This window comes from Eptatretus burgeri, chromosome 1 (genome assembly GCF_056783735.1).
Source record: "Eptatretus burgeri isolate ZD-2024b chromosome 1, Ebu_testis_v1, whole genome shotgun sequence".
NCBI classification, from domain to species: Eukaryota; Metazoa; Chordata; class Myxini; order Myxiniformes; family Myxinidae; genus Eptatretus; species Eptatretus burgeri.
The window spans coordinates 58,051,770-58,068,717 of NC_140961.1; the positions used below are offsets into that span (position 1 = coordinate 58,051,770).

The 16,948-nt window shown below is 42.1% G+C and overlaps 1 protein-coding gene across 4 annotated transcripts in view; it reads right to left on the bottom strand.

Annotated features, from left to right (window-relative positions):
- The window catches only part of DLGAP5 (DLG associated protein 5), a 73,233-nt gene that overhangs the window by 25,619 nt on the left and 30,666 nt on the right, over positions 1-16,948 (bottom strand). For all 4 annotated transcript variants that reach the window (XM_085885157.1, XM_085885166.1, XM_085885150.1 and 1 more), the window contains exons 10-14: positions 10,350-10,479; positions 9,386-9,428; positions 8,573-8,660; positions 3,513-3,598; positions 627-729 (exon numbers count right to left, since the gene is read on the bottom strand). In XM_085885157.1, the coding sequence (XP_085741283.1) occupies positions 627-729; positions 3,513-3,598; positions 8,573-8,660; positions 9,386-9,428; positions 10,350-10,479 (450 nt within the window). The remainder of the gene's footprint in view (positions 1-626; positions 730-3,512; positions 3,599-8,572; positions 8,661-9,385; positions 9,429-10,349; positions 10,480-16,948) is intronic.

A 16,948-nucleotide genomic window follows, 5' to 3' on the forward strand; every position in this document is an offset into this window, starting at 1 on the left:
ACCTGATATCCTATTCATTTAATTTGACGTCAACAGTGCTCACAGAGTTATAGCTTGCAACTTTCCGTTTTAACTTTCACATACTCAATTCATTCGTCATAACTAGATTCCTTGAGACAGAAATTGATTTTACGTGGGTATATCCACCTGAAGTTCCAAAATCAGTCGCAATTATAATTTTGGCATGTTTTTTTGTTGGAAATCACTTATAACATGTAGAAATGCAAAAAAAAAATAAATAAAAAAATCGAAATTTTGTTGAAAAAAAGTTGCAAAAATTTTTTTTCTATAATTTTTTTTTGGGGGGGGGTTGGAAATCACTTAAAACATGTAGAAATGCTATAAAAAATTCAAATCTTTTGTCAAAATCGCCGCCATAGCGGTCATATTGGATTTTGGACAAAGTCCAAAATCTAATGGCATGATCCTTGGATCATACCGACCCCCCAAACCCCCCCCCCACCAAGTTTCGTCGAAATCCGTCTAGGAGTATTTCCGTAATACTTTCACAAACAAACAAACAAACAAACAAACAGAAAGGGGTGAAAACAGTAACCTCCGATCTTCGATGGCGGAGGTTAATAATTATAATCTTTCCATAGATAAAGAAATCACAACAATAATACCTGCTTTTGCAAGTGTAACGGGGGAGAAGTTGATGAGGTTTTCATTTGAATGCACACGATGGACTGTGTGTTGCTCTGGTGGAGTGAAAAAATAGGATTGCCGCTGTAAACAAACAAAAAAAATGTATATTAAACAAAAATACATACATAACAGTTTAGGAGAGAAAAACAGAAGCAAGGTCAAGAACATCATCTGCTAATAAAGTGGATCAAATTAATCAACACAAAGTAAAAGCAAACACCATATTCATTCCTCATTTTCTGAAATTTCACACAAACAAAGGGCAAAAGCAATCATTAATGAAGAAATTTAAAAAAAATTAAAAACTGTTTGAATTGGCTGGTTAGAAAAACAGCATCAAGAGGGGAATGTGAAAATAATTACTTTAATGGTGATCAAAGGTTATTGGGAGATAAGGAAGGCAACCTACCAACTACCAGTAGCAAAAAAACAAAACAAAATAAAACCAAAAAAAAAACCCCACATTGTTCAACATGGGAACTAATAGAAAAACAAATTCAGGGAATCTTCTTTTAACCATCAATTAGGCACTGCTGCCAAATGCAATCTGTTCTGAAACATGTTTGCAGAGTTCACACTTATAATTTAAAAACAGGGCCTATCAGTTTATTTCATACACAGGATTAAAGGTTGGGGGTGAGGGGTTGAGCCAGTACTACCCAGATGAGTACAAGAGAAAGGGAGATTCGTCCACAAATCCATCATAGCAAATATTGACATTGTAATTGAAGTAGAGCATTTACATTTTTATTTGATTATTATTTCAAGTTAGCATCAATTCAGGTATCCAATAAGTTTTCACATTTGAATTTAATTGAGACTCAACACTGGTTATGCATTTGTAACAACTGCATGCAATGTCCAAGTAGTAATGTTACGGAGTTAACAAAGGGAAAAAAAAAAATTATAAAAAAAAGTGAATTTAGGCCTTAAAATTTTGCATTTTTTTTTAAACCGGCAGAACTAAAAACCAATAAGGTTTTATTTGGCGACATAGAAAGTAGTGCTTTGATTACCATGTGCACGCATGCATCAAGATAAGAGCCAATCTGCATCTGCGGATAATTTAAATGAGATGAGTTATCAACTGAAAGTTGATAAGGGTATACTAACCCCTATGGGGGGTAAAAGCTGCATCAGCAAATCGAATTCAAAGGCCATCTTACTTTTACAAAGGGTGAACACCCATAACAAGAGTCCCACATTTGGTTAGTATAGCTTAGTCAAGTTTCAGTTGACTAATAATACCAACTGCATCCAAGAAAGAAACAAACCAAAAAAAACTGTCCGTGAGTCACTTGCACTATGCTGTGTCTGTCATCGTTTTTCTCACACTCAACACCCCCCCTCCCCTTCAGCAGGGGGTGAGTGGTTAACACTGACTATGCCACGTACATAGACAAAATTGCAAGTCGTCTCCCAACCCTCATTGGGAGGAGGTGGCGGTGGGGTGGGTGAGGGGGAAGGGGTCACGATGCAAGTCCACATCAGCAATTGACAATCTCCAGTGGCCTGTATACTTTAGTTAAATGACCGGTTTTATCAAAGAGAAGCTGACAAGGACATGTTAACCACTGTGGGAAGTAAAGAAAAGTTGATGTTTTGAGCATTGGCCCTGTCAGAGCAATCCCTCCAACGCCCAAAATGTCAGACCCTTGGCAAAGGAGCAAACCTTGGACAACTTCAAGTTAATAAAACCCACCGTTTAAACAATCCACCAATGCAGACAGAAATGAGCCATCGCAAAGTATTATTCATGCCACGTGCAAATCGTTTTATTGGAGAAAATTGTATCGCCACAGGCTTTGGAGCATGACTGTTTGAATTGGTGACAATTGACTGTACTTTTGTTATTGGGAATGGATGCTTCCTGGTCGACTTAAGCTTTAATTACCTGTGCCACAGAAGGTGGGCGAGATTATGTTTTCACCCCTATTTCTTTGTCCGTCTCTGAGCAAGATTTCCCAAACTTGGTGGATAGTTTTGGTACACAAGGACAAATCGATTCGATTTTGGTGAAGATCCAGATATCAGAATTTTTAAGCGATTCTTCACCCTTGAGAGATGAGGCCAAAAAAATGATACATCACAGAATATCTCAAAACATTATGGACGGATTCTGACAAAACTTGGTGGAACGGTTGGGTGTGTGACATGGATTCACTTTTGGGAAAGATCTGGTTATGAGAATTTTTTTTTAAGTTTTCAAGTGATTCTTCACAATTGAGGAAGGACCAAAAACAATACATAGCATGACATTTCAAAAAGTTGTGGATGGATCATGGCAAAACTTAGTGGAAGAATTGGGTTATTGACAAGAACAAGCCAATTATATTTTGGTGAGTGTCAAGGATGAATAATCCAGATGCAGATCCAGACCATCAGTGGGATATAAAACAAACTGTTCAGCCTGGTGGAGGTATGCGCTCCACTGAATCTTCCAGTGTCAATGGTCGATGTCGACCAATTCTGGTTACGGAATGGAATGCTCTGGTAGTATGGCAAACTATGGAGCCAACGATGCAGCACATTTGATAGAGGAAATGGGAGTGGGGGCATTCAGATTGGTGTATAAAGATGGAGGGGGAAGAGGGTCAAAATGCAAAAAAGATGAAACCCTCAAGAATATGTGAACATTGCAAATGCACCAGATTTACCAAAGCAATTTTTACATGTAGATGTGGAGAAAGTGAACATAAAAATATTAAAAAGTAGAATCAAAAGGAAACCATGGGTGGGCGAACAAAATAACATTGGGTAGAGAAATGAAGTGCTCAAGTGTCCATGGTGTAAATGTATATTCAAGGACAATGTATATTCAATGTATATAAAGTTGTTTCTCAAATTGAAATCTTGAATTTCACCTGATGCTGAACCACTGCTTGCATTGTCGAATGAGATTGTTGAAGCATAAAACTTTGCCTTCCACGATCTCCTCTCACATTCGTGTCTGTGACACAAAACAGTAAGCATGGTATAATTGGATATAAAAATTAAAATACGAGAAAATACAATTTAACGCAAATGAGTCTGTGGATTCAAAGGAGATAGATTTTGAAAATGGACGATTTCGCAACTTTGGAGTGACCTTGACGTTGACCTAAATTCGGGTCAAAGGCTATGCCGTCGTGCATCCCTCATCGACATCTACCCACATACCAAATATCAAGAAAATCGGAAGAAAAAAATGGGGCCGTACATACTGACGGACGGACATACATCGAGACTGTTTTTATTAGGTCATCTCATTAGAGATGACCTAAAAATAGGCCTGGGAGGGACAGATCATCTCTGTAATCACATCATGACTCGGAACCAGTAGGTAGCAGAATAAAAATTATTGGTGATCTGAAAAAGTCTTCATTGTTTCTACGAATATGATTATGTGATATCATGACACTCCGACATACGGTTTAGGCATTGTATTCACAAAAATATTGAAAACCAGCAATGGTGACGATGTCATAACTCGTACAAGGAAGTTAATAGAAAATTACTTGGTGATTATATTGAACAACCATTATTGTGTGTCTGAAATTTATCAGTGCATGGTATCCTCAAGCTCCGGCACATACGGTTTAGGAACTGTATTCACAAAAAATTATTGAAAACCGGAAATAGAGATGTCATAACGCGGAACCAGGCCAAAATAGGAAGTCTTTTGATGCTGCGTTATTACTCCATAACTCTGACACTGGAGCCGCAAGTATTCAAGTATTATAGAACGCCGACACCCCACCAGAACCCCCCCCCTAATTTTTATATAACCCAATCAACATTGTATCGATCTCTCCAAAAAATATAATCACGGAAAAGTTTGATTTCGTAATTTCGGATAAATATATAATTGTTTGATTGCCTAGTAAATGCACATATGGTCTCCCATTCATTTGTTGGCGCTGTCTGTTCGTTACTGTACCTGCAAAAAAGAACAAAGTTAAAGTGACATATTTTTAAGTATTTTCGTCGCTGTCAAGTATTTTCTACGTAAAATGGCGATATAAAGTCACAGGTGAAGCTGACTTGACATGGCAGATACTATCCATATGTACAATACAAATATAAGGATACCCGGTCACTTTAAGTACAGTCGAAACCGAGTGGAAGCCGAAACTTCGTGGAAGCTGAAGATTATTACAAACTGAAGCTTGGAGAAATCTGAAGATTACTGGAAGTGGAAGCTTGCTTATTCAGTGGAATCCGAAGCTTAAGTATTGGTAAAAGCCGAAACTTGGTAAAAGCCGAAGCTTGGTAGGGAGCCGAAGCTCAGTTTCGGTAAGTTGTAAGTTGTGAGACCAAGGTCTCCAGTTTATTGGTTTCAGATCAAACCCTGGCAGAGACCACGAGTTTGAACAAGAAGAGAAGGGAACGGCCAACTCAGACTGTGTTTCAGCCCGCCTGACCAATAGTAACTCAATGGGAGTGTTTTTCAAGCCCACTGAAGAGCGTGTCAGTAAATCACTGGCGGATGGGAATAAGAATGAAGAGGAAGTGGTAAAGACTGCAGGCGGTAATTTGGGACAAACACCGCAAAGTTTTGTAGTTTAGATCACTGGAGATCTTGAATTTCAAGGCAGTGTTTTCTTTGGAACTGCACAGATCGGCCACATAACAATTTGCCAACTCTGAAGTCACGCGACTCAAAAACGAGGACAAATTCGAAAAATACGACCTGAACAGATTCAGATATTGTACCCTACTATCATAATCCGTTGGAAATTCCGCCGAGATCAGATAATAAATGGCGGAGATAATGTTGAAATTAGCTGATTTTTCAACTTTGGAATGTCCTTCAATCGTGTCTAAAGTCATACCGTAGTGCATCACTAATCGACCCCTACCTGCATACCAAGTTTCATCAAGATCGGGCGAATTTTTTTTTGACCGTATCACATCGACGATGTTTCCAACTTTGAAGACACGTGACTCGATAACCAGGACAAATTTCAAAAAACCGGCCTGACCAAATTTTGATATTGTTCCATATTATCAGAATCCGAAGGAATTTCGAAGATCGGATAATAAACGGCGGAGGAGATAGATTTTGAAAATGGACGATTTTGCAACTTTGGAATGACCTTGACGTTGACCTTCAATCGGGTCAAAGGTCATACCATCGTGCATCCCTCATCGACATCTACCCACATACCAAATATCAAGAACATCGGAAGAAAAAAATGAGGACGTACGTACGGACGGACATCGAGACTGGTTTTATTAGGTCATCTTGTTAGAAATGACCTAAAAATAAACAGAGCAAAAACAATATGTTACCCAGCCTTGTATGCTTGGTAAGATAATTAACAATACAAGGAGCAAACAAGTTAGACAACACAAATCAGGTAGGGTATAGCTTTTGAAGTTCCCAGCAAGCCGATAACATTCGCGATTTATGCGATTACAGTTGATGCAATGGACCTAGAGAGTTCCAGAAAACATTTGATAAGGTATCACTTCAAAGGCTGTGAGTTGAGGTTAGGGATTGTGAAATTATTTGTGGACATGCACACCACATGGAGAACTGGCCTAGGGAGAGGAAACTTCAGTTTGTCTGGTCGAAGGGTGATGCAAGACAGGAAGTTGTAAGTCGTGGACAACCTCAAGGATCAGTACTCAAAAGAGAAGAGCATTCAAATTCAGAAAAGCAGAGACTCATTTGTATAGGCAAATAAATTGGCATATGCAATTCAATATTGGGAAGTGCAAGGTATTTGGGCATGGGCAACAGGAATAAGGAATAGTCCCAAGTGGAAAAGACGCTCGGCCTTGGGCTGCATTAAGTGACAAGGTAGGTTTTTAAGAGTCTTAGGGGTCTCAAAGAGTCTAAAGGGCTCTTTGGAATCAAAGGGGTCTAAAATGGACTGTCCCCACCAAAACTCACTGTCCTCTCCTCCCCCTTTCTTTCCTGTTCTTCAAAGTAAGAAGGCATTAATGACATGAAGAGGTTAACATTTAACTTGGAATAAATTAAATAAAGATCAAGAGGTAAAAATTAAATATTGATCAAGATAAAACTAAATCAAGAGATTACATTAATGCTCGGTTTAAAAAAAAAAATTAAATTATTTTTGGTCTGAGTATTGATCCTGGAGGTTGTCGATGACTTGCAACTTCCCTGTATGACATGGTCCTTCGAACAAACCAAATGTTATTTCCTCTCCCTCAGCCAGTTCTCAATGTTGTATGCATGTCCACAAATAACTTCAAAATCCCTTACCTCAACTGACAGTCATTGATGTGATACCTTATCAAATGTTTTTTAGAAGTCTCTAGGTCCATGACATCAACTGTACTCCCTTGATCTACCAAATCGGTCACACTTTTAATGTTCCAAAAAATTTCTGAAACAAACCAAAAATGTTCATGGACCCACTGACTGAACATCATTAGCGTTTTAACAGGTCTTCTAGACTTAGTTGTCAACAAGCTAAAAAAAAATATAGCCCACATCATGCAAAATCAGTTTTGGAATGTGCAATGCAGCAGGATTGATCTAAGGATTGCGAATACGAGACGCAAGTAGTCAGCACAGCACCAAAGCAAATGTGTATTGCATACACAGGGGAAAACATTGATAAATTGAAGGGAGCGTTCAAGTTATACAGGAATATTGAGACCTCAACTCAATTATCATGTCCAGCTTTGGATGGTGGATTAGAAAAAGAATCAGCGCAGAAGTATGCATGACTACTTGGGATGAACAGAACTTTTCCTGTGCAACGTTTCATCCAAAAATCGAGGTGAAACCATTTCAGACACATCATAATTTTGAAAGCAAGCAAGCAAGCAGTTCAAAATGTCATGTTGCATCAGAGCACAGATGGCACACACCCGTGGAAAACCGATTTGCATTCTTCACGACACCTGATGATGCACCAATAATGCTGATAGCATTACTGTTTGAAGTTTTATGCAGTTGAGTTACATGAAGGAACATCTATCACTGCATGTCAAATCAAGGGCATTGACCATTTTGTCTGACTTACAGGGCATGTCACACGCTTTTGATTCTTTTTTATCTGCGACATGTCGCAGGTCTCCAAGAGCTCCGCATTGTTGTTGTCGGGGCCACTGAGGTTCTCGTTCGGGGTCGATTTTTGAAATGTGCACCCATTGGTCGGACAGCTGCCGGACCACACTCACTTTGGTCAATTCACTCCAACCACCATGGCACAGAGCAAAAATGATAAGGCCACCATCTTGGTTTTCTGGTGAGCCGATCACTTTCGGCCTGTAGACCCTCTGCTGATTCTTCACTGTCCAGGGATTTTTTTTTTCGTGGCATAGGTTGTGACTACAGTGCGGTCATTCTTGTTATTTTTCCATTTATGTAAACATGTTTTGGTGTTATGAAATGACTTGCATCACATCGAGTGCAAAAGAACAAGGCACAAATCAGCATTTTTCCAATGCTGTCAAATAATTTTGGCCCAATCCTCACCTCGTGATCTGATAGCAGATGTGAAATGGATTGGTCGAGTCGCTCACGTGTCCAGCAGCTATTTACATCCATTATGATATCACAGGATTAAAAACAACCTCCAACGTAAGTGACAAACATCGAAAAGCTGGTTCTTCTCCCATGGCAGAATGGGTATCTTTACATTTTAACAAATATATCGGGCATGCCAATAAATTCCCCCCCCCCCTTTTTTCAAAAAATAAGTAAAAATGACCCGATGAAACAAAATAATTTTTATCATTTCCCCCAATGGCAAAAAGCAATGCGATACAAATCCAGCAACCAATTTCATCACGTGTGCCCTTTTCGGGGCTTGCATAGCACCACAGGAAAGATAACAGGACATTGTGGTCTATAATCACGTGCCCATGAGGAAAATAATTTTTTTTTAATTCTTTTTTTAGGGGGGGTGAGGGGGAAGCAACACATTCAAAAGATCCATGCATCCAAGAAACATCCAACCTTGTAGAGCGAGTGATAATGTAGACTCATGCTTCAATGGAGATGCCGAGCTCTTGCTTACTTCCAAGAGGTATTCCTCAGGCAAACCCTGCCGAAAGAAAAAGCACATCCACTGTAGAATCTAGCACACAGGCAAATTACAACCTTTAACAGCCAGAGACTGAAGGGCAAGGTCTGCTGTTCCCCCAGCCCAGACAAGTTAATGGACTATCAAATTTATAATCCTTTCGTATCTGGACTCACCATACCTGCCCTCGGTTTGTCTGGCTCAGCCAGCAAGCCACACCTTGTTACTCCACCACAAATCCAAGCAAACTGCTCACCTTCAACGTTTTGTCCCTTCCCTCTCATGGAGAATCACACCAAAGAGTCCATCCAATGTTCCTTCAACTACTTTAAAATGGCGAGCCATTGACACCTCATTTATTCCAGATATTTTTTCATTTTCACCAACTATCCTCTCCTATCCAACCAATCTTCCACGTATATTTGTCAGCTCTTCATGTCACTGACATTCTCCTTGTATACTTAGCCTAATGTTCCATTATGCCATCTTTACGTCTCTTCCCATCATGCCGTATTATTTCCTAACCCATTTCTCCATGTGTTGCTTGTATGCAAGGTCCCCATGCTCCATTGCTGTGCCCTTTATTATTAAATTCTTCTTTGAGCCTCAAATACTTCCAAAAATAAATAAATAAATGCAAAACTATCAGTATGCAAAAAACAAAAAAAAAACATTTTTAAGCTTTAAAATATCCATCAGACTCAGAGATCCACTTACAGATAGATACCAAATCTCACTTTTCCTACCATCATTTGTTGTGTCTCATTTACTTCATCAGATGTCAAGGCACTGAAAACACAGGAACATTCCATCAAACAAAATGATACCAAGAAGCAGTACATTCAAAGTACACCGCCCCCATGCAAAATAAATAAATAACAATCCTCAAGCACGCGACATCGCCGGGGAACCTTCAGCGCCCGGCAATGCTACCTTGCAGCACATGGAGTCGGAATTGGGAGGGAGCGGTGTACAATGATTGATTAATTGCATAACTAAAATAAATAACGAATAATTGTAACATTCATTTCTCAATCAATTTCCAAATAGCACACTGAAACCACAACCGTTTCATCCAAATCTGTAACTTTTTGAAAATTAAGTAATTCATCGAAAAATGAATTATAATTAATTGATTGATTCATCAATAAATCAAAAATACCCTTTATAGCAAAATCACTTGGTCACTCAGATCAAAATATCAGCCAGCTTCCGAGCAAAAAAAAAAAAAGTCTCATATATTGCCAGGATGAGAAATAATATAAAGTAATTAATAAATCGATAATTAGGTAATCAATCAATTAATCAAAAAGTATTAAAAACATAACGTTTTGGCTAAAGCACATCTTCACTTTTGTCCCCAAATTTCAGCTTTCAAGCTTCCTAAGGATAGCAGAGATATCGCCCGGGCAAACAACAAAGAAAGTAATCAAATAATTAATTAATAAATCAAAAATACTCTTTACAGCCAAATTACTTGTTCACTGTCATGTTCAAATATCAGCTTCCGAGCTCAAAGGATGGCTGAGATGTCGCCCGGACAAATAAACAAGAAAACAAACGGAGTAAAAAACTAGTACTCCCTTCCTTTGGTGCCTGGCGATGACGTCAGGCATCGCCTGGATATGGAATTGGGAAGAAGCGGTGCACAATAACAATAAAAGGGAAACAAACAAAAATAAGGAGAGTTGGAATTAATCAAGAACTTACAAGTTTTGCCGTTCTTTGCACGATGAATGTGGCAGTTCAAAGGATAACTTGCTTGCATTGGTTTTGCGAGGAATGGGGGTCTTTCGATAGACCCGACTTCGAGAGACTGGCGTCTTCGGTTCAGGAGTTACTGAAAAAAAAGCATTAGTTTCCAATCTTGCATTCAAATTCGCATCGGTTTGACAACAAAGTTGTTCTGAATCCGGGGCCATGACAAGGTGAAGGCCGATCAAACCAGAGGAGAAAATAGCCAGGGAGAGACACGAAGGATTCAGGGAAGTCCTGTGGGAGGAAAAGTTTAGTTCAGCAGATGATGTCCATTTTATCAGCAGTGGCCGAGATTGAGAGTAGTGTCAGGCTGTAACGTTGGCCTGAAGGGAAAAATTTTGGCGTGTGCACAAAGCCTCTGCCGAATTGACGCCTCAGGATTCTCAGAATGGATAACCTGCGATCGGCTTCATAGGTGGGTGGTAGCGAGTGTTTTTGGTCGAGGGCATGGAGGAACATTTGGCTGCAAGTGAAAGAGTAGGCTGGATGAACTAAGCATTTAGGAGTGTGGAGGTTTTGGGAACTAAGCTGTGTCAAAGAGAAAACCGAGAGATTTTGATGAAGAAGAATGAATGAATGGGTTGTTCATGATGGCATAATAAGCAGAGTAAGGCACTTTAAGATACATTTTGGAAGCGTTTAAATTATTTTATTTTGAAATGTGAAGAGGTTTTAAGGAAGAAAAACATTTCATTAAGTTTGGGGATATTGCAAATGTATAGGAAAATGAGTGAAGGTTTGAAATTTCTTTTTTCTTTCTGATGTTGTTGGGTTTTTTTTTGTTTTTTTCCACCCCCAATGTTCTTGTTTGTTTTTATTCCAGGTGAAGATATTTTGTTTTAAAGAGCAGGTTGCGGGTCACCAAACATGTTCTGAAAATTTATCAATATGTGCATTAAATAGTTCGATGCAAACTATTGTGGTTGCTTAACTATTGGGAAAGTTAATGAAATTTAACTCCGAAGTTATTTCTCGAGGCTGTTGAAAAAAAACAGCCGTGTGCCCATATATGGATGGTGACGTCACGTTCTCCAAAACAAAGCGGAAGCTCACTCGCTCATTGAAGAAGTGTCCAGTTGAGCGGGCCGTTCTTTCGCTTTTTTGAGCTTGCAACTGTCTACATTATCCTTTTTTATTTTGAATTATTGTAGAACAAAGTTATTTGGATATTTGTACATCATGCCTCGTACGTGTGTCATGTTTTGCAAAAATGGCTGGAAAATGGGTAATCGCTCCCACCGATTCCCAAATGAATCAAACATTCGCCGGCAGTGGATAAGATTTGTACAAACAAAACGGGCGAATTTTCCCCCAAAGAAAATGGGTAAAGAGGACCCTTTGGATAGACTTGTCATTCGTGGTGACCATTTCACAGCCGAGGATTATGAAGGCAACGCAATGAGTGAGCTCTGTTTCAAAACAACTGCTCAAGTGAGACGCTGTGCCCACCATTCACCTTCTCCTCCTCAGCTGGCTCCTGCTTCATCTTCTCACACTGTCACCTACAATTATTTGCAATTTAGTTTTAATGGCCAATTATTCAATTAGTGCCAACGTATTGTGCCTTTTTGCAATGTCATCGCAAGGAAAAACACAAAGAGAAGAGAAGAGAAGAGAAGAGAAGAGGAAAAAAAAAAAAAAAAAAAAAAAAAAAACTTTCAAACAACCACACAGGCAGTTCCTTCACTCTCGTAAACGACGACCGGATTGGGGCATTGTGTTTATCTATAAATGCGCATAACAAAGAGAAATTATTAGAATACACTATCCGGAAGTCCATACGTTGTGACCCGTAATGGGGAAGGCGGCTGAGAATCTCTTCCCCATCGGCCACGCCTCCGCAGCAACATGTCCTGTCATTGGTTGGTAAATCAATGGCCATAACTTGGGAAGCACTTGTCCGATTAATATCAAACCTTGAAAAGGCACATCCACAGGTCCCCAGCAATATACCTGGCAAGTTTCAATTAGACGGACCAGTGGTTGTCGAGAAACAGTGCACGTGCGCACGCACACACACGGAATTATAGATAGATATGACATAACAGTCTCTTGAAAGTTGGGGTTTGTTCTAACTGTTCACTTTCGCTGGGGTCAAGGCTCAGCTGTCAGAAAGACTTGAACGCCAAGGCTGGGGTGTATAATATATTTGGGTCCATTTTTGATTCATTCTATTTCTGACTCTTGAGTGACTAGAGGGTTGGTGGTGGTCGTATGGCAGCTTAGCTGGCAGGGTAGCTATCATTTCTTGAAGCGCGACTGTCGCTGATGCAGTGCCGCTCTACCAGTACACACACTGGAACTGGTACTCATTTCGCCGACCTCGGAAGGATGACAGGCTGAGTCAACCCCCTGGTGTATCAATTCAGCGGCCGACGAGGCTTAAAAACTCAGGACCCTAGGATCCCAAGCCACCACCCTAACCACTGAGCCATCACCAGGCTACTAGAGGGTTAAAAAAATTATTATATCAAGTCACAGACGAATCAAACTTTACATTATTTTATGCATTGAACAAGAAAATGAAAATCTACAAACCAATCTGTCTGGTGGAGTCTGTCAGTGTGAACTGCCGGACAGTCAGTCCTGCCACTTGTACACGAAATAGGCCGTTATCTAGCACTTGCAAGTGGCTCAAATTTATACGGCTCAGGGCCAGAAACTCCATAGTATAAATTCCCATCATTTCATTGCCGCTGAAAACTCATATTTCATTGCCGCTGAAATCACTCTGATTCGTATCTCGCTATTCTTCACACGCCGTTTCCGAATGTTCACGAAGTTTTCAGAGAACGTGACGTCATAGCATCTTTGGTAACTTCCAGACTGTTTTTCGATCACTGACAAAAGTTTTGATTTAAAGTTAATTTTAGCATATTTTGAGTTTCAAATGTAAGAAAATAAATACCCAACGATTTATTAATGTGCTTACAACCTTCGAATCACGCGAAGTCATCAGCGACCCAAAACCTGCTCTTTAATTTTTGAGAGATGTGGGGAAAAGGATTGAGCTGAGGGTTAAGAAGCAACAATAACTGGAACAAAAGTGAAAACGAGACAGAAAACGAAAGGGAAGCACACTTTGACAAAAACGGTCACATTTTCTGATGCAACTTGATTTCTGTTTTCAGTGAACCTCATGTGAAACAAAACATGAACAAGGGGGAACAGCTTGTAGTTGGAAGAATGTTGCATAACTAACTCAACCAGAGTTGATGTCAAAGACACCCAATGCTCACCTGTTTATACATTTATCATCTTTAAAAGACTGGTCTAATAATTAATATTTTTTATAAAGCATTGCAGTGAAGTCTGATCCAAATAATTTTAAAGCAATATATGTATTTGTACATTGTAATCAGTAAAAAGAGCACAAGTGAGCACAATACAGTAATCCCCCGCTATATCGCGGTTCACCTATCGCGCCCCCCGGTTCATCTCGGGTTTTCCCTTGGAACCGAACTAATTTTTTCTGTGGATTCCCCCAGTATATCGCGGTAATAATATATAAAATTATAATGCATTGCGCTCGACCAGTCACACAACGCACGAGACAAAGTTTCGCTTGTGAACTTCGAATATTTTCTACATTTTTTCTCCAAGCCCTACGATGCCGCCCAAACACCTTGCATCTTCTAAGGCTTCTGGCAAGGAACCGAAGCGCCAGAGGAAGGTCCTGACGCTCCAGGAGAAGGTTAAGGTGCTCAATATGCTTCGGGAAGGATAAAATTTTGCCGCGGTTGGACGAGCACAGCCAAACCGACCAGACCAGACAAGTCGATCTCCGACACCTCAAACCCGATCACTGCCAAGGCGACCAGACCAGACGAGTCGATCTCCGGCACCTTGAACCCTGTCATTTCCAAGCCGACCAGACCAGACTAGTCGATTTTTTGGGGAGGCATCCATTCATCGCGGATTTTCACTTCTCGCGGGGGGGGGGGGGTTTGGAACGTAACCCCCACAATAAACGGGGGATGACTGCATATGCCCAAACAAGAAGGTATATACAGAATTGTGCGACGACATGGAAAGCAGCATCCTGGTTGCCATGGCAACCACTTTAGATGACGAACGTATATCGCTACACACTGTCTCCACAGTCTGTACCTATGTACCAAATATGAAACGTGAAAGTTGAAAACTTTGGGAGTTCGAGTGCGGACAGACGGTATCACAATTATATATATTGTTGTGGTTACCAAATTCGCAAACCACCATTCAGGTCCCTTAGGTGAGGTATCTCGGTAAGTGCATGTGTAGTTAGGCCCGAACCCGTTGTCTAGTGGGAATACATGTCATTTATGCGAGCTGCGACTCTTCAGGATAGCCGTTTTTCTTTTACTATCTTTATTTTGGACCAACCGCCATGATTACCACCACAACCACAACATCAACCACCAACCACAACACCGCTTCACCACAACCGCCACGACCTTCACGTCACACCTCGCAACCGTAGCATCGCCACCGTTCTTGCCCCGCTGTGGGTACCGGTGTTGGACTCGTGCAGGGCGCACGTTGAACAGCGTGTACAAAATCACGGATTTTGTGCTTCAAAAACGGATCAAAAACGACACACGCCCACTTTTTGCCGTCCAATCGGTGAGCGAGGGGCGATTTGGCCCCGCCTCCAGAACGATCGATATATGCAAATTTGTGGATCAAAAAGCCTTCACGCCCACTTTTTCTCGGGCCAATGGGGAGCGAGGTGAAAGGTCAAAGGGAGGGGGTCAAAGGCGAAGCTACGGGGGGATAAAAGGACGGTGTTCGTCAGTCAGCAGAACGAGAAGGAGTCGGAGGGTGGAGAGTCGAGTGTGGAAGTCTGGAGCCCGAAGCCTGCAGTAGCTGGAGAAGCTGAAGAGTGTGGAAGTCTGGAGCCCGAAGCCTGCAGTAGCTGGAGAAGCTGAAGAGAGTCGAACAAGGGGAGCCCAAAGAAGAGTCCAGGGTGGAGAGTCCAGAGGCGGAGAGGCGGCAGCGGCGAAGGCAGACGAGGGGGTGCTCGCGTCGGTGCCAGGAGCTGCACGCCCGAGGGAGGCCGGCAGCGCGACCTGGCCGAGGTGGAGACGCACACCAGGGATAATAAAGATCCTCTATACCCCGAGCATCAGCAACCCCCTCCTGTTTCCCCCCGCGCTGAGATAGTGCAACCAAGGGGGCCCCTTTTTCCCACCCCCTGCCAGGCACTGTCCGCGAGGCCCGCGGAGTGCGGCGCCATCGCCGCTCCGCGTCTCATCACCAGACGGGTAGGCACGACCCGGTCTCGGCCTCAGGCCTGCCTCATTCTTGGGGGATTTCTTTTCCTTGGTTTTGGGTATGTGTTGTCGGCGCCGTCTGTGAAGTAGAATTGTATAAGTGTTGCCGTGTGCTCGGTAGTCGGTATTAGCTCTGCATTGTTTTCGCTTTTATATTTGCTTTTTGTGTAAATGGAATTGTGTTTTCTTTTTTTTGTGTGCTTTTGGTGGAATTGTATTTGTGTGCTTCCCGTGTGCCGCGAATAAATGTGCTTTATTGTTGAACTGTTCTCCCGCTTCGCTTCGTCTTTTCCCCCATTGAACCCTCATCTTGCTTCACGTAAAGGGTTGGTAGTGGGCTGAGTACGCCCGATAATTAATCGAACCGTCGAGGTCGACGATAACACCGCTCGGTTATTCTGATAGTACGGAACGGGTCGCTTAAGTGGCCCGTGTCCGAAGTCGACCTGTGGCGAGGTGCGATCGCCCGGTCTACCCTCCGCGTGGGTACTTAGGTAGGTCGAATTTGGCGAGCAACCCTATCCCACGCGGGGGCTGATTGGCTCGATCGCGGTGAGACCGAAAGGTCCACCCGTGACTGGTTCCCGGCGTTAGTCCGAGAGGGTCACGACTGGATTGTCCGTCCGGTGGGCGACGTGCCGCGATTCGAGTTACGTGGCCGTTCGCACGCCGGCGGGCGCGAATCTGCAACACTGGTGTCAGGTCGTGCGATACAAATTCATCGCCCTCCTCGCGGCACTGGTATCGGAGAACAGGAAAACAGGCTCTCCTGTCTCCGGCTAAATTCACGGGAATCGGTCCAGGGGTGAGAGAAGCGACCCCCGATTCCCTCCAAATTACGAGCGAGCGAAATTAACCCTTTAAGAGAAGCAAGATGGCGTCTCAAGGCGAGCGGGAGCCGGGGGTATTAGAAATGGATGTAGAATGTGTAGAATCCATGGTCCAGGATGGAATCCCCGAGCAGGAAATGTTGATTGTGCAGGAACACGGACTCGCCCAACTGAACCCAGAACCTGAGGTGGGTGCGGCAGCGGCCGCGGTGTATGACACCTCCCCCCCCCCTCTCCACCAAAACCCTTCCCCGACCCCTGCCGAAACGGCTCACCCAAGCGCACCCGACATGACCCAGCTATACACCATGCTGGCAAAAATGTATGCGGAAACGACAGCGAAGATGATTGCGAACATGAACAAGCAAATGAATGAAGTGAAAACGACGATGGATACAAATACAAATGAAATGAAAAACGAAATGAACAAGCAAATAAACGGAATGGAAGCAAACATGAAGGAGGA